Source organism: Lontra canadensis, unplaced genomic scaffold (assembly GCF_010015895.1).
Source record: "Lontra canadensis isolate GAN:19392208 unplaced genomic scaffold, GSC_riverotter_1.0 scaffold61, whole genome shotgun sequence".
NCBI lineage: Eukaryota > Metazoa > Chordata > Mammalia > Carnivora > Mustelidae > Lontra > Lontra canadensis.
In genome coordinates, this window is record NW_022631055.1 from 9497978 (window position 1) to 9515476 (window position 17499).

A 17499-nucleotide genomic window follows, 5' to 3' on the forward strand; every position below is an offset into this window, starting at 1 on the left:
AAAAATGGCTGTGAAGGTTATTACAAATGAGGAGCTCCTAAAATGATGAGCTGCAGCATCAGCCAAAGAAGGGTCAAGTCTCTCTAATGTGGACAAATTCTTGAATGTTTTGTGAGAAAAGCCATCTTTTCATCTTAAAGTCATACCCGGCACACTCACACACACAAGAACACAGAATGCTCAGATGCATTAACACCAATATCTCTGAACAGCTCAGCATCTCAGGAGTGATCCACATCCTCTTCTACTTTATTAACACCTGCACCGAGGTATAACTGACATAGAGTAAACCAGGCACATGTAAAGTGTACAAATTGATACATCTTGATGTATGTATGGTTACATTTCTATTTATCATCTTGCCATTTGTTTTCTATTGGCCCTGTTTGTTCTTGGCTCTCTTTTCCCCTCCTGACAGATCTCGGATTGAGTATTTTTAGTTTCATTTTATCTCCTTTATTGGCCTGTTTTGTCATTTAGTAGTTACTTTAGGTATATAGCAAACATCTTCAATATATCATGCCCTTATTTAAATTAACAGTATAGGAGAGACTTTGTCTAATTCACATGAAGGTTTCACATTCAATGGCAGCCCATCTGACCTCCTCCATTCTAACCCACCCGCCTCCAGATGGCTATGCTATCTTCTTTGACCTAGCAGGCCTTGAGCATTAAAAGTTAGGGAACGGCTATGCCTTCAGAGAAAGCAGATCCTCCTTTGTCTCAATAATGCTGTGCTATAGGTGGCAACAGGAGCAGATCAGACACTCCAAACATGGTCTCAAGGGCCAAAGCAAGGTTACAGAAGTTTCAATGAGTATCCAAGAGTGGAAAGGTCCAGACCAAATTTTCCTTTTTATTTTTTTAATTTAAAAAAATTTTTTAAAGATTTTATTTATTTATTTGACAGAGATCACAAGTAGGCAGAGAGGCAGGCGGAGTGGTGGGGGAGCAGGCTCCCCGCTGAGCAGAGAACCAATGCCGGGCTCAATCCCAGGACCCTGAGATCATGACCTGAGACAAAGGCAGAGGCTTTAACCCACTGAGCCACCCAGGCACCCCCAAATTTTCCTTTTTAAATAGAAATAGTACACTTGAAGCATCTTTTGAAAATGTGTAGTTTTTAGTTTTGGGTATGTGTGTGTGTATATTAGACTTGAAATAAAGGGACTGTGATCTGTCTTTCTATTAATTACTGAGGTCAACTGCTTTTCTGTTTCTTTTAGGAAGAGTATCTAAAAATCCTCTTTTAATCCTCAAGACTAACTACCCCAAGTTTAAATACCCCCTATTTTAGTCTACTTGTACTACCACAACAAAATACCATAGACTGGGTGGCTTAAACAACATAAATTCATTTTCTCACAGTTCTGGAGACTGAAAATCCAAGATCAAGTTGCCCTCAGGATTGGTTTCTGGTGAAGCATCTCTTTCTGGCTTGTAGATGGTCATCTTCCTACTGTATCCTCCTATAACTTTTCCTCTGTGCATGTGTGGAAAGAGATAGGTCTCTGGCGTCTCCTCCTTCTCCTCTCCTAATCAAGTACTAGTTGTACTTGATTAGGGCTCCGCCCTTATGATCTCATTTAACCTTAACTATCCCTCTTAAAGGCCCTATCTCCTCATACAATCACATTTGGGGTTAGAGTTTCAACACATGAACTTTGGGGGAACAATTCAGTCCACTGTACTACCCCCAACACACCTGAGTAGCAGGATCACCACTCTCTTGTGTAGCATGGATGCTGACTTTATCTCAAGCCCCCGCTTCATTTTCATTCTCTCAGGATGACAGAGGACGCTTTTGGTTCACACTGAGTACGGTGTCACTACCAATGAGCAGCCCCTCTGGACAAGCCTGATAGGCCCCTCCTTGGGGACCCCAGAGAGCTGGCACTGGCAAAGCAACTGCAGCTGTGCTGCGCTAGACCCACAGCTGGACAGCCAGTCACAGGAAAGATTCACCGTCACCAGGAATTTATCAGGTTGCACAGGGCAAGGCTGCCCAGGCCTTTACCCTCCTCTTCCCTCTCTACACATGTCTGCTCCCCACTTCTCCCCTTCAACCACATCCCTGCCCTAGCTGGTCTGGCTCCTTGCTCTCGTCCTACATTGACACCTCTGCAATATAGGCAGGGTACCAGGAGGCAATAGAGCCTGGCCAAGATTCCCAAACTTTGCTGCACATTAGGATCACCTAGGGAGCTTTCAAAACCCTCAATGTCCAGACCACATACTTTATGGATTCAATCAGAATGTCTGGGGTGAAAGCCAGACTTGGGTACTTTTACTGAGGAACTAGGTTTTGAATCCTGGTTTCACCACTTCTAGTTCCGTGGCCTTGAGTAAGTTACTTAACCTAAATGGAGATAACAGTAGCACCTATCTTATAAGATTGTAGGAAGGGTTAAATGAGTGAATACTGTGAAGAGCCTTGCGGTGTAAGGGATGTGCTGTAAGTGCTAACCACCATTATTGCCAGAGGTGCCCTAAATGAAACCAGTGCCCCACAGAGGCACTAAAGAATTCGGAAAGGAGAATCCGTATACTCTCTGTGAAAGGGAAAAGAGTCAGCGAACATTTATCAAATACCTGCTTGGTGCAAAGTGTATATTATTTTACTTAATCTTTATAATAATCCCTCAAGACGGATATAATTACTTAGCAGAAGAATAAACTAAAAATTAAAGGAATTAATTTGGGTCAATGCCTAATGATGGAGTTAGGATTTGCAACCAGGACTTTCTCACTCCAAACGCAGGTCCCTTTGAATACTCTTCTCAACTAGGCCTCCACCTTTGGATTCCCATGTTTTTCTCTGGATCACCCAATTTTAGCAAAAATCCTGCTAAGTCAGTTTAGCCAGAATCCCCCACCCTCTACATCTGATCTAAGTCCTCATAGCCCACCACCCCCAGGTGATATCTGGTCACCCTGACCTCCCTTCAGCAAGAATCCTGTCAGGTAGGTTTAGCAAGAATCCCCTTTACCCCTGATGTTTCCTCTTACTAATTTTCCATCAACCAACCCCACCCTGCTCCTTGGCTACAAATCCCCACTCGTCCACGTTGTAGTCAACACTGAGCCCAGCTGTACACTGAGGCGTCTTTCCCTAGCAATAGTTACCACTTGCCTGTCCAGCTGGTTTTTCTTGAACAATCACACACACACACACACACACACACACACTCTCTCTCTCTCTCTCTCATCACATACACACACACATACAAACAGCACAACTCTGGAAAAACTCCTCAGGAAACATCCTTTCATCCCCAACTGGTAACAGTTATGACTCTTACACTACGAACATAAATGGTACGCACCATGGTTTACTGTGGCCACATCGGACGGAGCCACAGATGGCTCCGTGACCAGCCTCTGGATCTGAGTCAAAGTGCTGCAGGCTTCCCCTATCTCCCTCCAAATGAGAAACACGTCCTCTCTGACTCCAGCTCCTGGAGGAGAAACACAGTGTGAATGGGTGGCTACGGCAGGCCCAAGAACTCTCTGGTAGTTCCAGAGGCCTACTACACTCCAGCCAAGTTTCTAGAACATTTTCAAACATCAACTTCCACTTTCCCTACTAATCTGAGAATCAGAACTGAAATCCTTAAGGAAGTGCTGTCACCTGAAAAAAATCATAAATGCATATTTTAAGATGTAATAAATCTTTGTAAATATTTGTAGGAGCCATAATATTTTAAGATGAATTCTTGATAATACTCAAATAAGATAAAGAATAAAATTATTCAAAATCACCTAATAAAAGCCAGGGAGAGGAAGGGAAATTCAGTGGTATATGAAAGTAATAATTCCTAATCTCTCTTGATTAAGCTGAGATTCCCCACTTCTCTGAAAACCACCTTCACAGTCTTTATTTTCCCCTAGTGTAAGAAATGATTCTTTGGCCTCCTTTTCTGGATTTCTACTGTCTCAATTAAGGGTTAGGTTTGGCTGTATGCTATTTTTTTCAAAATGATATGGCTTCTTAATATAGATATTAATCTCATTCTCACAATCAATCAATAAAATTTTATCCTATGGGTAAGAGGTCCAGACCCTAACAGATTGGTAGTTTCCAGAGATTAAGAAGGGTGTTGGACCAGGAGGGAAATGGGTATGTCCACAGAAGTACCATATAAGGGATCCTGCAGTGGTATCTTGACAACATCATGAGGCCAGTGGTAATTCTAAGAGGCCACGAGAATACCTCCCATTTTCAGTGGCATCCATGGGCCCAGCCACTGGCCTGGTCCTACTCAAGGCATCAATGGGCTACCAGATAGTCACTGCTCCGGAGTTGTTTCTAGTATGGTTGTATAACAAGAATTTTGCAGACATATTCTCTAGTTTTAAAAACTCCCTTCCAGTAAAAAGCTTAAACAACTAACTCAATTTCATAAGCTGTATATAGTCAGCTCAGAGAACATGGACAATGTTATCATTAAAGTAAGCTAGTCCAAACTGTCCAATGATAAATACCTTTGAGGGTACCTGCTTTGTGCTTGCTATTGTGCTTGGGCCTTTCTAAACACTGTCTCTTTCTCTTTGCCACAGCTCTTCAGGCAAATTCTACTCTTGTCCTCCTTCTACAGCTATACAGAAACTGAGGCAGAATGAGTCATCCAAGGTCACACTGTCAATGACTGTCAGAGCAGGGAGTCACACCCAAGTTGGTGTGACTCTACCAACTCTGCCACCCTGCACAGTTGTCCTAGAAAAGGAATGGATGGTTATAGAGGGTCCCTGCATGCACCCCCCCTTGCTGCTATGGAGATCGCACTTACAAAGCCCATCTACATGATGATAGTCCACAGATGCCTGAGACCCTAGACCCACAGAGACTGAGAGAATACCATCAGGTCTGGGGGCTGCCCCCGGAGACTCATCTACCCAGGGTGATTAACCTTAAGCCACCAGGACAGACCAAGGCCAGACCATAGTCAAAGTTTCTGACTTTCAAATGTAGTCAAGAAGGGCAGGGCAGAAGTAAAGGGACACCGGGGATCTGGCTCTCCTGAAGTTGGCCAGGTGGAGAGAGAGAGTATTAAAAGTTGTATTCATAAAGAAGCAAGTGACAAGCCCTGACCGAGATGGAGGGCCACCATGGCTCTACAGCCATCGATAGCCCGAGGGGTGAAACATGATGGGTGCCCAGCTCCATGCTGGAACTCCCCAAATACTGCATCTGCTGCCAGGTGCAAAGCCCACAAGGCCTTCCGGCTGCTGCAAAAGCAAAACTGACTTCCAGCTGCTTACTGGAGCACGGAGGTGTTAAGTAGCAGAATCCTCTCTAAAAGTTTCAAATGAGTCAAGGCTTTCCATTTTCCCCAGACTTGTCAATAGCATCTGAAGAGGGAGTGAGCCACAGGTCACCGACAAACGAAAAACCAGAAGCTGGACAGTGTATTTAAGGGGCAGCAAGTGATAGCATGCTCCATGGGCAGACAGGAATTAGATTATCAATACACTGGTTTAGTTGTTATAATTAGGTAGCTGCAGATTCCTATGCTGGCACTCAGAAAGCCAAACAACTCAAAACTGTCCATTTAACTAGATTTGCTTTAAAAACAAAATGGGACAAACTGGAGAGCAATAAAAAGCATAACTTAGGATGCAGAGTTTCATTATTCCACAAGCAGAGAGGAAGCGCTGCCATTTTTATCAGGGACACTTCTAAGGGACTGAGCTGGGATATTAGACAGTTGTAACCCAGGGAGACAGAGCTACTGAAGAGTAAGAGGATAAAGGACAAGGCACAGGAAATTCCAGTATTCAGAGAGCTCGGTGAATTTGAGATGCTCCAAGCTAAACCACAGAGGAGACAAAACCACGAGGAAGCCACATGGATTTTGATCATCAAGGTATAAGCCAGCCAAGATCTGCTGGGCACAGAAGCAGGATATGGTTCCTCAAAGAGACATCCAGACAAACTACCAAATCTTCCAACCCAAACGTCCCCCCCACCCCCGCCACAACAAGCCCGGCCATCTCCCATGTGTCATGAGGTAGCAATTTGAAGGCTCACAGAATTCTGACACCAGCTGGGGGAAATGTCACATTAAACTGCTGTTTTTCATTAGCACCCAGTATTGATTTCTCAGACTGGCTGGTTTAACAAATGAAATGAGCCCCAGGTCAGATGTGTTTTGATATGTCAGGGGAACACCACCTCCCTGTCAGATCTTCCATGTCTCACCTACAGGATAAAGTCCAGTTGTCAGAGCCCAATTCATTAATTCTTCATTTGGCAAATATTTGTCAAGCCCTTACTATGTGGTGGATGGGCACTGCCAGTGCTAAGGGCCCTGCTCCCTGCCTTGCAATCAAGTCCAGGGTTCAAGGCCCCAAAACGTTCCCTCCAGTGTTCTGCCACCTGGTCAGGGCACTGTCCTCCTAGCCTCTAGGGCCCCTGTACATCACTATCCTCACCATCAGGAAACTCAGGGCCCTCCACTGCACTCAGCCCACCCTTCATTGAAGGCACTGTCCAGCCTCTGCCATCAAGGTTGGCCCAGCCATCCCAGCAAACAGTGATCTGCCTCCAGCCCCTTCTCAATCTCATGGAAGGCATTAACCACAAGCACTGTTCTCAGTCCTTTTGCTTCCAGGACACACTCTCAGACAAACACCCCCCCGCAATTAGACAGGCTGACAGTATATGCAATTCCTGGCTGCCTGTCACCCCAACCACCAATTCCAAGGAGGACAAAGAAGTATCAGCCAGGGATGGTGAACTAGTATTTGCATAACTTTAAATCCAGTCTAATTTAAGTCAATTCTTCACAAACATGCTTTATTTTTAGTACGCAGCTGCTTACAACATAGCTCACCAATCAGCAGTGTGTCCCCGGTCATCCTGCTGTCAAGAGCTATGGTCTAAAATTCTCCTATGGTGTGAGCTTGGATTACTGCCTGTGTTGGCACAGACCGACTTTGCTCACTAGATTGCAAATGTCTGGAACTTAGGGACAATGTCTTTTCTTTCTTTGTATCCTCCACAGAACTTAGCACAAGATCCAGTGTTTTCAGCAAGAATTCTTATCCTTCCTTGTTTTTATCGTCCTTATTACAAAGAAACAATGACCAAGCCCCTAATAAATTCTTTCCTCAGGGAACTGCCATGCCTCAGGATTGACAGGTCCAATATTGCAAGAAACTCTTCTGAGTGGTATATAACAGACTCCCATCATTTGAGCATATGACTATGCCCTAAGTATGCCAGACCTTAACAATGACGTGCCCTCAAGCATTAAGTCCCTTCCTTTTAGATCCTCCTGCCACAAAGACACAAGGCTCCCCCCACATATCTAATGCACTAGCATTCCCAGGGTAGGAGGGAAAAGGCAATTCAAAAAGCAGCTAAGTGTGACACTGGTCCCAGGTCAACCTAATGTAGCACAGGGAGAGGGCCGGCCAGAAACTAAAAGCACCATCAGCAACCCTGATTCCCAGACTCCTCCCTAGTCTCAGTGTGGGTTCATCTGTCTGTGGCCCTTCCCCACTGCCCAGGACTCCCGGGTGCAAAACTGACCCAGATAGGGAAAGACTGCTGTCTGCTGGAGCCCTAAACTCCTATTCAGCTGTGAGGATCTAAAAGAACTGAACAGAACTATCAAAAGGCAGTATTCTCAGGAAAAAGCATCACATGCTTCTATTTACAGAAAGCAATACAATGTGTTTTTTTGACTAAACTATGAGGGGAGTAAAATCCCCAGGCATCTGCAATTACAATAAGGTTCTGGTGAAAGGGGGCAATGACAGCCATAAAGGTATTGCAAGTGGTGAAATCAGCAGTTTCTGTTGCAATGGAAAATCCCCAATTACTTGTGTCAAATTATATATTAAGCCGTTTGGGGTGTGAGAGGCCACTGAACATCTTCTGGCTTAATCCAGACCCACCGCCCCAACCACTGAGGTGCATGTGCAGCTGCACTCAGTGGCCCTATGGAAATTAACCACTGATCAATTTAAAGAAAATAGAGTCATTTCACCATTTGGATAAACGTCTAGAATTTTCCTGGAGCAATGAATATATATGTTTCACAAGGGACTTGACGTCTTAAAAGTAACTTCAAATCCCAAGCATGGGCAACTCTTCCTAAGTGGGTGTGAGCCTATCTCCTGGGGTCTCTCTCTTCTTGGTGGAACATCGTAAAATGCCAATGCAATGCAGTTTAATCATCCAATAGTCACTTAGAAAACCTGAATATAAGCCATCACTATTCTCCACCTAACTCAGCCAGGATGACCCCAGGCTCTGGGTGCCACCAGGTAAGGAGGTGGTAAAGACACGGGCACAGGGATAAAGAAGCAATAGCTAAAGAAGCAATGCCCAAATGCCCACAGATGAAATTTAGCTGATTAAGTCTATTCTATTTAGAATAAGAAATACCCTTTAAAAGGCACCAATCAAGAGGTGTTTTAATGAAATGATTAATTCAGGGGAACTTAGGAGCTTCCTTCAGAGAAAATTTGTTTTAATTGTTGTTTCTCAGCTTTTCCATCACAAAAAAGGCCCGAACTTCTTTCTGGTTCTAAGGGACCTACAGTGCACGGAAAGAACACAAGATGTTCACAGAGTGCTCCCTGATTTCTATCAACTAACCCTGAATCAACCAAGAAACAGCAAGGCTAGGGCTACTGTTTGAGGGAGCAACCCCACATGAGCATCTGCTCAACCTCCTGTCCTCAAAAAAGCCCATTTTTGTGAAATGAGTCATGTGGGCTACCGGGGCAGCCCTGGGTCTCACTCACAAGTTTTAGCAGACTAATTATTTTCTTCAAACTCACAAGACACTGACCCAGGACCCAGAAAGCCAATTCTTTTAAATAAGATGTCTTCCTAGAGAATCATTGTTCACTCATTTATTCAACCAAACTCAATCAATATCTATTATATCTGAGCACTGGAAATACAGAATGAATAGGAAATAGTCCATGCTTTTAAGGGGTTCTCACTTCGCATAGCCTTCCAAAATTTGGTCCTCAGAACCTGTGTCAGAACCCACCAATGTGCTTATCAAAGTGCAACCTCCTAGGCCATACCCCAGACTTATTCTGAGTGTGTGTGGGGGGGATCTCCAGGAAATTGTACTCCTAAAGGCATCCCAGTGATTCTTTTGCCACAAAATTTTGCAAAACTTTAGTCTAATAGGTGAGAGAGGCATGTAAATATATTATTTCTATACAAAATATTCTTGGAGAAAAAAAGTTGAGTCATTTCTGGAATCAGTATTCTAATTAATACCCTATGTCCCTATTCCTGTCCTAAAAAAGGGCTCTTCAAAGAAGTCAGAGCGCTCCTTCCCCTTCAAAGTGCTGGAGAAGCCCTGACATACCAATTTCTAGATACCTATCCAGGCCATTTTCACTGATACGATTCGTTACATTCCATGATTTCTAATAGTGCTGTTTATTTTATTTATTTCTTTGACAGAGACAGATCACAAGCAGGCAGAGAGAGGAGAAAGCAGGCTCCCTGCTGAGCAGAGAGCCCGATGAGGGACTCGATCCCAGGACCCTGAGATCATGACCTGAGCCGAAGGCAGAGGCTTTAAACCACTGAACCACCCAGGCGCCCAGTGCTGTTTATTTTAGATTAGATGTCTTTTATAATGCCTGCTTCCCACTGATGCATCAAGAAGGAGAAAAGGGGGAAAACTAAAATTTACTATGTGCCTACTATGTGCCAGCCACTGTGCTGGGCACTGAAACATATTGCCTCATTTACTCTCACAATGATCACATAAGTAGGGATCATCACCTGCATTTAACAGATGTGCGAGGTGTGGTTCCAAGAAATTAAGAAACTTACCCAAGGCCACACAACTAGTAAGTAGTGCAGTCATGACTCAACCCAGGTCTGTCTGTCTCCAAAGCTGCCCATTCTCTTTCCACACTGGAACACTGCCCTTGTGTCCTCATAAATGAACACAACACAAGATCTATGTAAGCAAACCTCATCTGTTGGGTGTTGGTTGTTTTTAGTTTCTTTCAAGGAGCTTGTAGGCTCATCTCTCCCTGGGATGGAAGGCACCAGTCTATAACTCTGATATGTAGGTGATGATGGTTGGTGAGCTGAGCTCCCAGACCAGGACCTACTGTGAGGTTCTGACGAGCAGTGGCACACACCTGCCGGCTTAGCTGGCACCTGCCCCCCTTTGGGATTGGCTGTCACCCACGGCACAGCCTTCTGGGGTTAGTAGCTCTGAGAGCTCTCAAGTGTTGGACTTTGGCTATCTGCGTATCTGTCTCCCTTGCCCAACTGTGATTTCCTTGAAGACAGAACTATGTTTATCCGTTTTTATAACCACTCTTCCTGGTACATCCCTGACAGGTGGCAGACATTCCAAATAGGCTGCTCCAGAGCATAAACTTCCTGAGAAGAGGGACTTCTTTTTTCATCACTGTATCTCCAGAGCTTAGCACAGTGCCCGACTTCTAAAAGCAACAGTGCCCTCAAATCAGGGTAAGTTTATTCAAATGTAATCAGAAATTGACACCAGTTCTTTTATTTAGTAACTCCATTTAATTTTTAAAAGATTCCTCGGGGGGTGGGAGGTTGGGGGAACCAGGTGGTGGGTATTAGGGAGGGCACGGATTGCATGGAGCACTGGGTGTGGTACAGAAACAATGAATACTGTTATGATGAAAATAAATTTAAAAAAATGATTAAAACAACAAAAAAAGAAGATCGTTAGGATTTGTAAGGATAGCTTTTAGTCAGCTTTGAAAGCTACTCTGAAATAAATATTTGATTGCTGTGAAAAAAAAAAAAAGATTCTTGAGGGATTTCTCTATGCCATATATTTTGTTAGGTGATGCAAAATGTCTGGACCCACTCAATTATTTCAGTGGGATTCTAAAAGATTGCGTTCGTGACCAAAGAACTGAGCTGATCCCACTACTGCCCGGTGCCAGGAAAGGACTACAGTGAGCAGTGAAGACATCCCAGTGACAGGCTATTCTACAGCCAGGAGCTTAGACTAACAAGTAACCCAGGATATAAACGCACTATGGGGAAGGAACACGGGGGCTCCCTACTCTGAAAGTGTCTTACTCTCTGGTTAGGAAAAGTAGACCTTCACGTATACCAGGTACAGGGAGGGAGAGGGTGGAGATGGAGGTGGGAAATTATTAAATCCTAACTTGGGCTCCTGGAGTTATGGTGGGAAGGAACAACTTTTACATCATCAAGCAGAAGCATAATTGATATTCTAAGAGTTGAGGTTCCCTGAACAGGAACCTTGTCTTTTATGCGTTCGGAATCTCCGCCTCAGCCCTCGTGAGCCTCTAAAGACACAGAAGGTTCTGAACAAATGGTTGTTAACTAGAGAGCGCCCTGTCTCCCAGAAATTCAAGGCAAACCATTATTGGAAGGAGCAGAAACCCGGAGATAATTAAAGTCTCTCAGCCTTGAAAACTGTACTGCGACAACAATTTTGGAAGCGCAGTGCTCCAGCTCCATCCATTGAATTAAACTGAGTTCTAGGGAGAAGGAAGACCTCTGAGAGAGCCTCCTGCTGTCAGTAAATTACAATCAGTGCTTCTAAATTAAATCAGAGATTAGAAACAAAGTGGCAATGCCAAGCCTGAGGGATGGGCCAATAAACTTTAAATATCTAATTAAAGATCGGAAGTGCCTTCCAAGAACACAACTTGGTTATTTTTTTTTCCTCTCCAAGCCTAACAGCCGGAACGTATCTTAAAGTAAATAAAATTTGGTTTCATAATATTTAGTTTTAGTTCATGCATTTATCTCCACCAACACACAAAAAAAGTACAGTTTCCAAAGGTAGAATCAGCCAAATATTCACAGCTACACCATTTCTGGACTTCGGAATAAAACTAGCTGATCTGGGCAGCTTTTCTGACACCATTTTGCCAAGAACACTAGACACAAACAAAAACACTCTCAGAAAAACAGTGCCCTTTCCTATTACCTAATATTCTTTTTTATTTATTCACTGAAAAGTCTCTCTTGGAGACAAGAGCCAATATGGAGGTGAGTGCAGTGAACCTGTTTGTAGTTCTGCTCAAGTAGGGGCTGGCCACTGAACGATGCAGAGGGCCCAGGGCAGCACTGCTCAGTGGGAAGGATGACGATGAATTCCTTAGTGATGCCTGATGTGGGTGCAGGTAAAAGCGAAAGATGCTGTGCTGCCCAACCCTGATGTCCTGGAACCATGAGACGGTCCTGAGCTGGTAGCTCTTTTGGTTGTATGTATGGAACCATGTTGAAGTTACAACTGTGCCCCGAGTGTCTGCAATTTGCCTCCCCCTCTTCCTCGTCCTCTTTTTCTTCCTCCTTCTCCACCTCTTCCTCTGGCTTGAAGTGGGAGCTCAGAGCTCTGACCACGGCCATCAGCCTGGATGCTCATTCTACCACAGGAGTACCTTGAATTTCCAATTCTGAAGAGCTTGATATCATAGACCATCTAAGATAAGTCCATTGTTTGCATCACCAATCAGTCTAGATCCCAAGATAGCTACATCAATGCCAAAATTCTTTACTTTTTGTAGCCTGATGCCAGGCCCTTAATTGGACATTTTTTTACTTTAACATGATTTTCCTATTCTATATTCACAGTTTCAGTTTAATTAAATTTTTCAAGAGTAAAACAAGAAGAGAGAACCAGTACAAAAGATGAGGTCTGCTCCAAACCCAGGAGATTAGAAGCCTCTCTCCCTTGTAAAACAGTCCTCAAACAAGCAAACAGACCCCCTCACTCTAGGCCCACAGGGCTTTCACAACCTAAGGAGTAGCCAGCTCTCCACAGGACTTGGACTGTACCCCTTAAAGATATAGTCCATGGAAAGCACCTTCCCCAAAGAGCAATACCCCAGATTCCACCCAGAACAATCTAAGTGAAAGCTTCTGAGAATTGAAAACTACCATATCCAATTTACAACTATTCTTGCACCATTTGAGCTCTCCCTGAGCCCAGTCTGACAATAGGGAAGTAAGAGAAAGTCATGCCCAGAAAATGCCCCACCATTTAATCCTATTTCTTCCTTCTAGTAGAAGAATGGGTGCTCCTGAAGGAGGCCTACCCTTAGTATCAACCTTGAAAATGGACGTTCCCCCTATCAGGACATAGTTGAACAGTACAGTATTCACTTCCTGGATCAAAATTCCAATTTTCAACCATCACTGTGAATGAAAATCAACTGGTTAGTATCATGACTATTCTAAAAATATTCTTTACGACAGAGCCTTTTGTATCTTGTCAGATTGTTTTACTTTCTAGAACCAATGTCTACAATAAAAGCCCACTTGGAATCTCAAAAGGAAACTAACACTAATTGAGTGTCAATTTTGTACTGAACAGTTCCACATGTGTTACATGTTTTAATTTTCCCAAAAGCCATATGAGGTTAATGCTATTATTACCATTTTTACAACTGAGGGAACAGAGTTTAGAAAGGTTAAGAAACTTGCTGAGGTCACACAAGTAGTAGTAAAACTAGGATTTGAATCCAGGTATGATTCCAAAGTTGATTCACCTTCCAGCAGACATTCATTTCCAGAGCCAAAAAAGAACCAACAAGAACAAAAGATTGTGATAGCTTCGGTTACTGTTCAGCAAAAATTTACTTGCCTCCCCATCCCATTGACATTGGACATAGTTATGTAATTGGATTTGGCCAATGGAATGTTAGTGACATGACATGAGCAGGGCCCTTAAACATGACTGCATGGTTTGGCTTGGCTCTTGTGTTCATGCTATTCGCTACAGTAAGTCTATATCCTGGATATGCTAATTAAAAAAGGACAAATCCATCCTAGATTAACCAAACTGCAGTTGACCTATAGATCGGTGATCAAGAAATAATGGCTGAAATCTTTCTTAATTTGATGGAAACTATAAACCAGCAGGTCCAAGGAGCTCAAAAAACCCCAACTACAAGATACACATCATTAGGATTGAAAAGAAACAGTGATGGGCTTCAGAAGGCAAAAGGAGAGACAGAATGGAAGAGCCAAGGAGGACGTGTGTCAGTCTTTTCTCAACCTCTAGAGGGTCAGGAGCATTAGAAGTCACACCCAATGATGAGTGTGAGAGATGGGTAGTAGAAGTAAATAAATAGAGGAGCTGAATTTTCATCCAGGCTAATGTGGGGAAAACCAGACACAGTGCAGGCAATCAGAGGATCCCAGAGGGCAAGGGGAACAAAAGGATATGCCTCCTCCCATAAAATTTCTCCCATAAAACAAATCCAGAGTGAAGGTCTTTAGATAGCCACAGAATCAGGGCTAGAGGCAATCTCCTCTTGATCCCGGAGGTAGGCAGCCACTACCATCTGCACAAGTGCTCAGGGGGCCTGACGCAGTAGGTGACACGAACCCCAGTCCCCTTCCTGTCTTCTCTCTAAATATTCTTGATAGTCAAAGAAGAATGACCTTAAACTCCTGGGAGGTAATGTCATGTGCTATCTAATGTACAACTTAAAATGTCATGTGTTATCTAATGTACCAACCTAAGCAGCCTCTGTCAAAACAACGGAAAAGCTTTCCATCACCTGAAAAGAACAGTCCTAGAAAAATAAACAGGAAAAACTTCAGTGTGGAAGGAAATTCTTCCAAGAAATTAATGTATATACAAGAACCCAAAGCAAGCACAGAATAAAGGACTATACATGATTTATCAATTGTTCCCTTTGCAATGAAGCAAGAAACAAGACAAAATTGCTCTCAGCCTACAACTAGTTTTACCTTCTTAGGGGAAGGGCTGATGTAAGGAATTACCCCAAATTCATGTGTAACTAACTTATTTGCAGATACTATTAAAATTTATTTATCAAACCCATTTTAAGAAATGCAGATTCCTACAAGTATCTACTTGCCAACAATTTATCAAATGTCAAAAGTAAATGAAATCAGAATTTGTAGCAATGTATCTAGTTTAACCAATCTCTACTAGTTTTAGTCAGAGCACTCTAAATGACTTTGGAAACTTTGGAAAATAATTACAGCCTTTTACATGTCTACTTGATAATGGGTAAAAACGCCACATCATTGTTCCAAATTTTTTTATGGCTTTAATACACTGACAAGCTGTAGTAAGCAGACCACTGGTACAGCTCAATATTTTGTTTTGCTTTCATACTATACCACTGGACCATCCCAAAACTGTACTAATAAGCAGTGTGTGGGAGGAGGAGTGGAGAAAAGAAAAAAGAGAAAGGAAGGAAGAAAAATATGTTGGGGACAAAAAATAAAAACCTTAAAATGCCCATGGATATTGTGAGAAAACAAGTGTTCACTGAACAGACAGCACAGAAACCAAGCACGTGTGTACTCTCCCCTCAGAAGGCAGTCCAGCCACACACAAAATGAAGATTCATTTGGATAACAGCAAGTCTGTTTTTCACATCTACAGTAAATATACAAGGCAGAACTAAAAATGAATTAGTGTCAAAAGATCATCACCAGAAAGGGAAGACTGCAACAGGAAAGGGCAAAGAAGCAGGGTGGATGGGCCAGCAGCAAGCCTATACCCACGAATGCAATATATTACAAAGGAACCTACATACACCAGTGAAGAAAATGTAAAGGTTCATGAGGGAATGATGTGAATTCAGCTGTTAGCTATTTAAGGAAAAATCTGTTTACGTCCTTGTTACACCACACCTCAAAAACAAATCTAGAGGAACCAAAAATCTCTTTGTTTTCATTTTCAACTCAGGCCATAAAGGATCAAATGGAAAAGAGATGGAATCACACAGGAGCTATAGGATTTATGGACCGGGCTTGCTATACAAATTTTAAATGATGCATATAAAGGTGCATATAAATGATGGCCAAAATGAAAAGAAAAACAGTAAGTAGGATAAATTATCAATAAGTAGTAATACTGATGAGTTAATGTCATTAATATACAAAAAGTTCACAGGCTATAATAAGAAACACAAGACTCCACCAAGTAAATGGGCAAAGGCAAGCAGGTAATTCATAAAAGAAGTTAAATACAAAACGTCCAATTTTGCTACTACTATTTGCTACTGATAACATTAATTTCTTCATCAAAGAAATTCAGATAAAAATGAGATAACTATTTTTAATGCTAATTCAGGTTGTATGAAATGGGGATTCCACACACACTGTTGATGTGAGTCAACATAAATGTTTATGTTTATTTATGTTTATGTTTAAATTTATGTTTATTAAAACATAAAACACCGTTGATGTGCATTATATCATCTTTTTAGAAAGCAAGTCCATGTGAAAGACTAACCCAAAATGTTCAAACATGTGGATCCAGTATTTTCATTACTGGAAATCCATTCCCTAAAAAAGTCTAAAACACAAGAGGAAATATACCACAGAAAAAATGCTGTATTATCTCGAATAACAAAAAAAAATTCAAACTTACCCAAATGTTCAACAATAAGTGGTTTACAGAATTAAAGTATACCACAAACCCCTGAATGACATGGGTTTGAACAATGTTGGTCCACTTAAACAGATTTTTTTTATACAGTACAATACTATAAATGTATTTTCTCTTCCTTATGATTTTCTTAGAACATTTTCGTTATTCTAGCTTACTTTATATAAGAACACAGTATATAATACACAAAACATAAAAATAAACATGTGAATCAACCGTTTTTGTTATCAGGAAGGCTTCTGATCAACAGTAGGCTATTAGTAATTAAGTTTCAGGGGAGTCAAAAGTTATATGTGGATTTTTCACTGTTCAGAGGGTTGGTGCTCCTAACCCTTGCATTACTGAAGGATCAACGGCACTATGTATTTTTAAATATCACTTACAGAAGTTTTATAAGAACATGGAAAAATACTTGCTATAACATTAAGGGAAAATGCGATATTCGAAGTGGTACATAATAGGAGAGTGATGCTTTAAATTTTTTTTTTAAGTATACAGTTAAGAAGTCGGGAAGGAGTACACCAGTATGTTCAACAGTGAAAATCTTTGGGTGGCAACAATGTTTCTTTTCCTTTCTTCTCTGTATTTTCCAAATTATTTACACTATGTCTGCACAGTGTGGGACAGCAGAGTGTTTGTGACAACCTAGGTTTGGACCTCCTGCTTGGCCTGTTATCAGTCATGTAACCTCAAAAAATAACCCCAAGGCTGATTCTCTTCTCACTTCACATAATTACTGTGAAGATTAAGTGAGGTAATGTATATAACGCACCTAACACACACACACACACACACACACACACACACACACACACACACCAGCTTTAATCACGTTAGGAAAAAATCCTTTAAAGTGATAAGAGTTAAACATTAAGCAGGTTAGTACACTTCCCCACTCTCATCCAATAATTAGAAGTGATACATCATGGTTTCTAAGAAATAGTGGAAGAAAAAAAGACCAAAAAAGGTATTTTTTTTTAATTTACAAATTATATTCTTTTCAAAACACAAGAATTTTATGCCAACCTACTGAAAGATATTTTGGAATTTGAGAATCTGAGAAGAGATGGGCTAAGTGTTCAAATGATACTTTATTAAT

General features: G+C 42.0%; 1 protein-coding gene across 2 annotated transcripts in view; it reads right to left on the reverse strand.

The window, feature by feature from the left end:
- VWA3B (von Willebrand factor A domain containing 3B) overlaps window positions 1–17499 on the reverse strand; it is a 209078-nt gene that overhangs the window by 165246 nt on the left and 26333 nt on the right. For both annotated transcript variants that reach the window (XM_032877890.1, XM_032877889.1), the window contains exon 5: window positions 3327–3458. In XM_032877890.1, the coding sequence (XP_032733781.1) occupies window positions 3327–3458 (132 nt within the window). The remainder of the gene's footprint in view (window positions 1–3326; window positions 3459–17499) is intronic.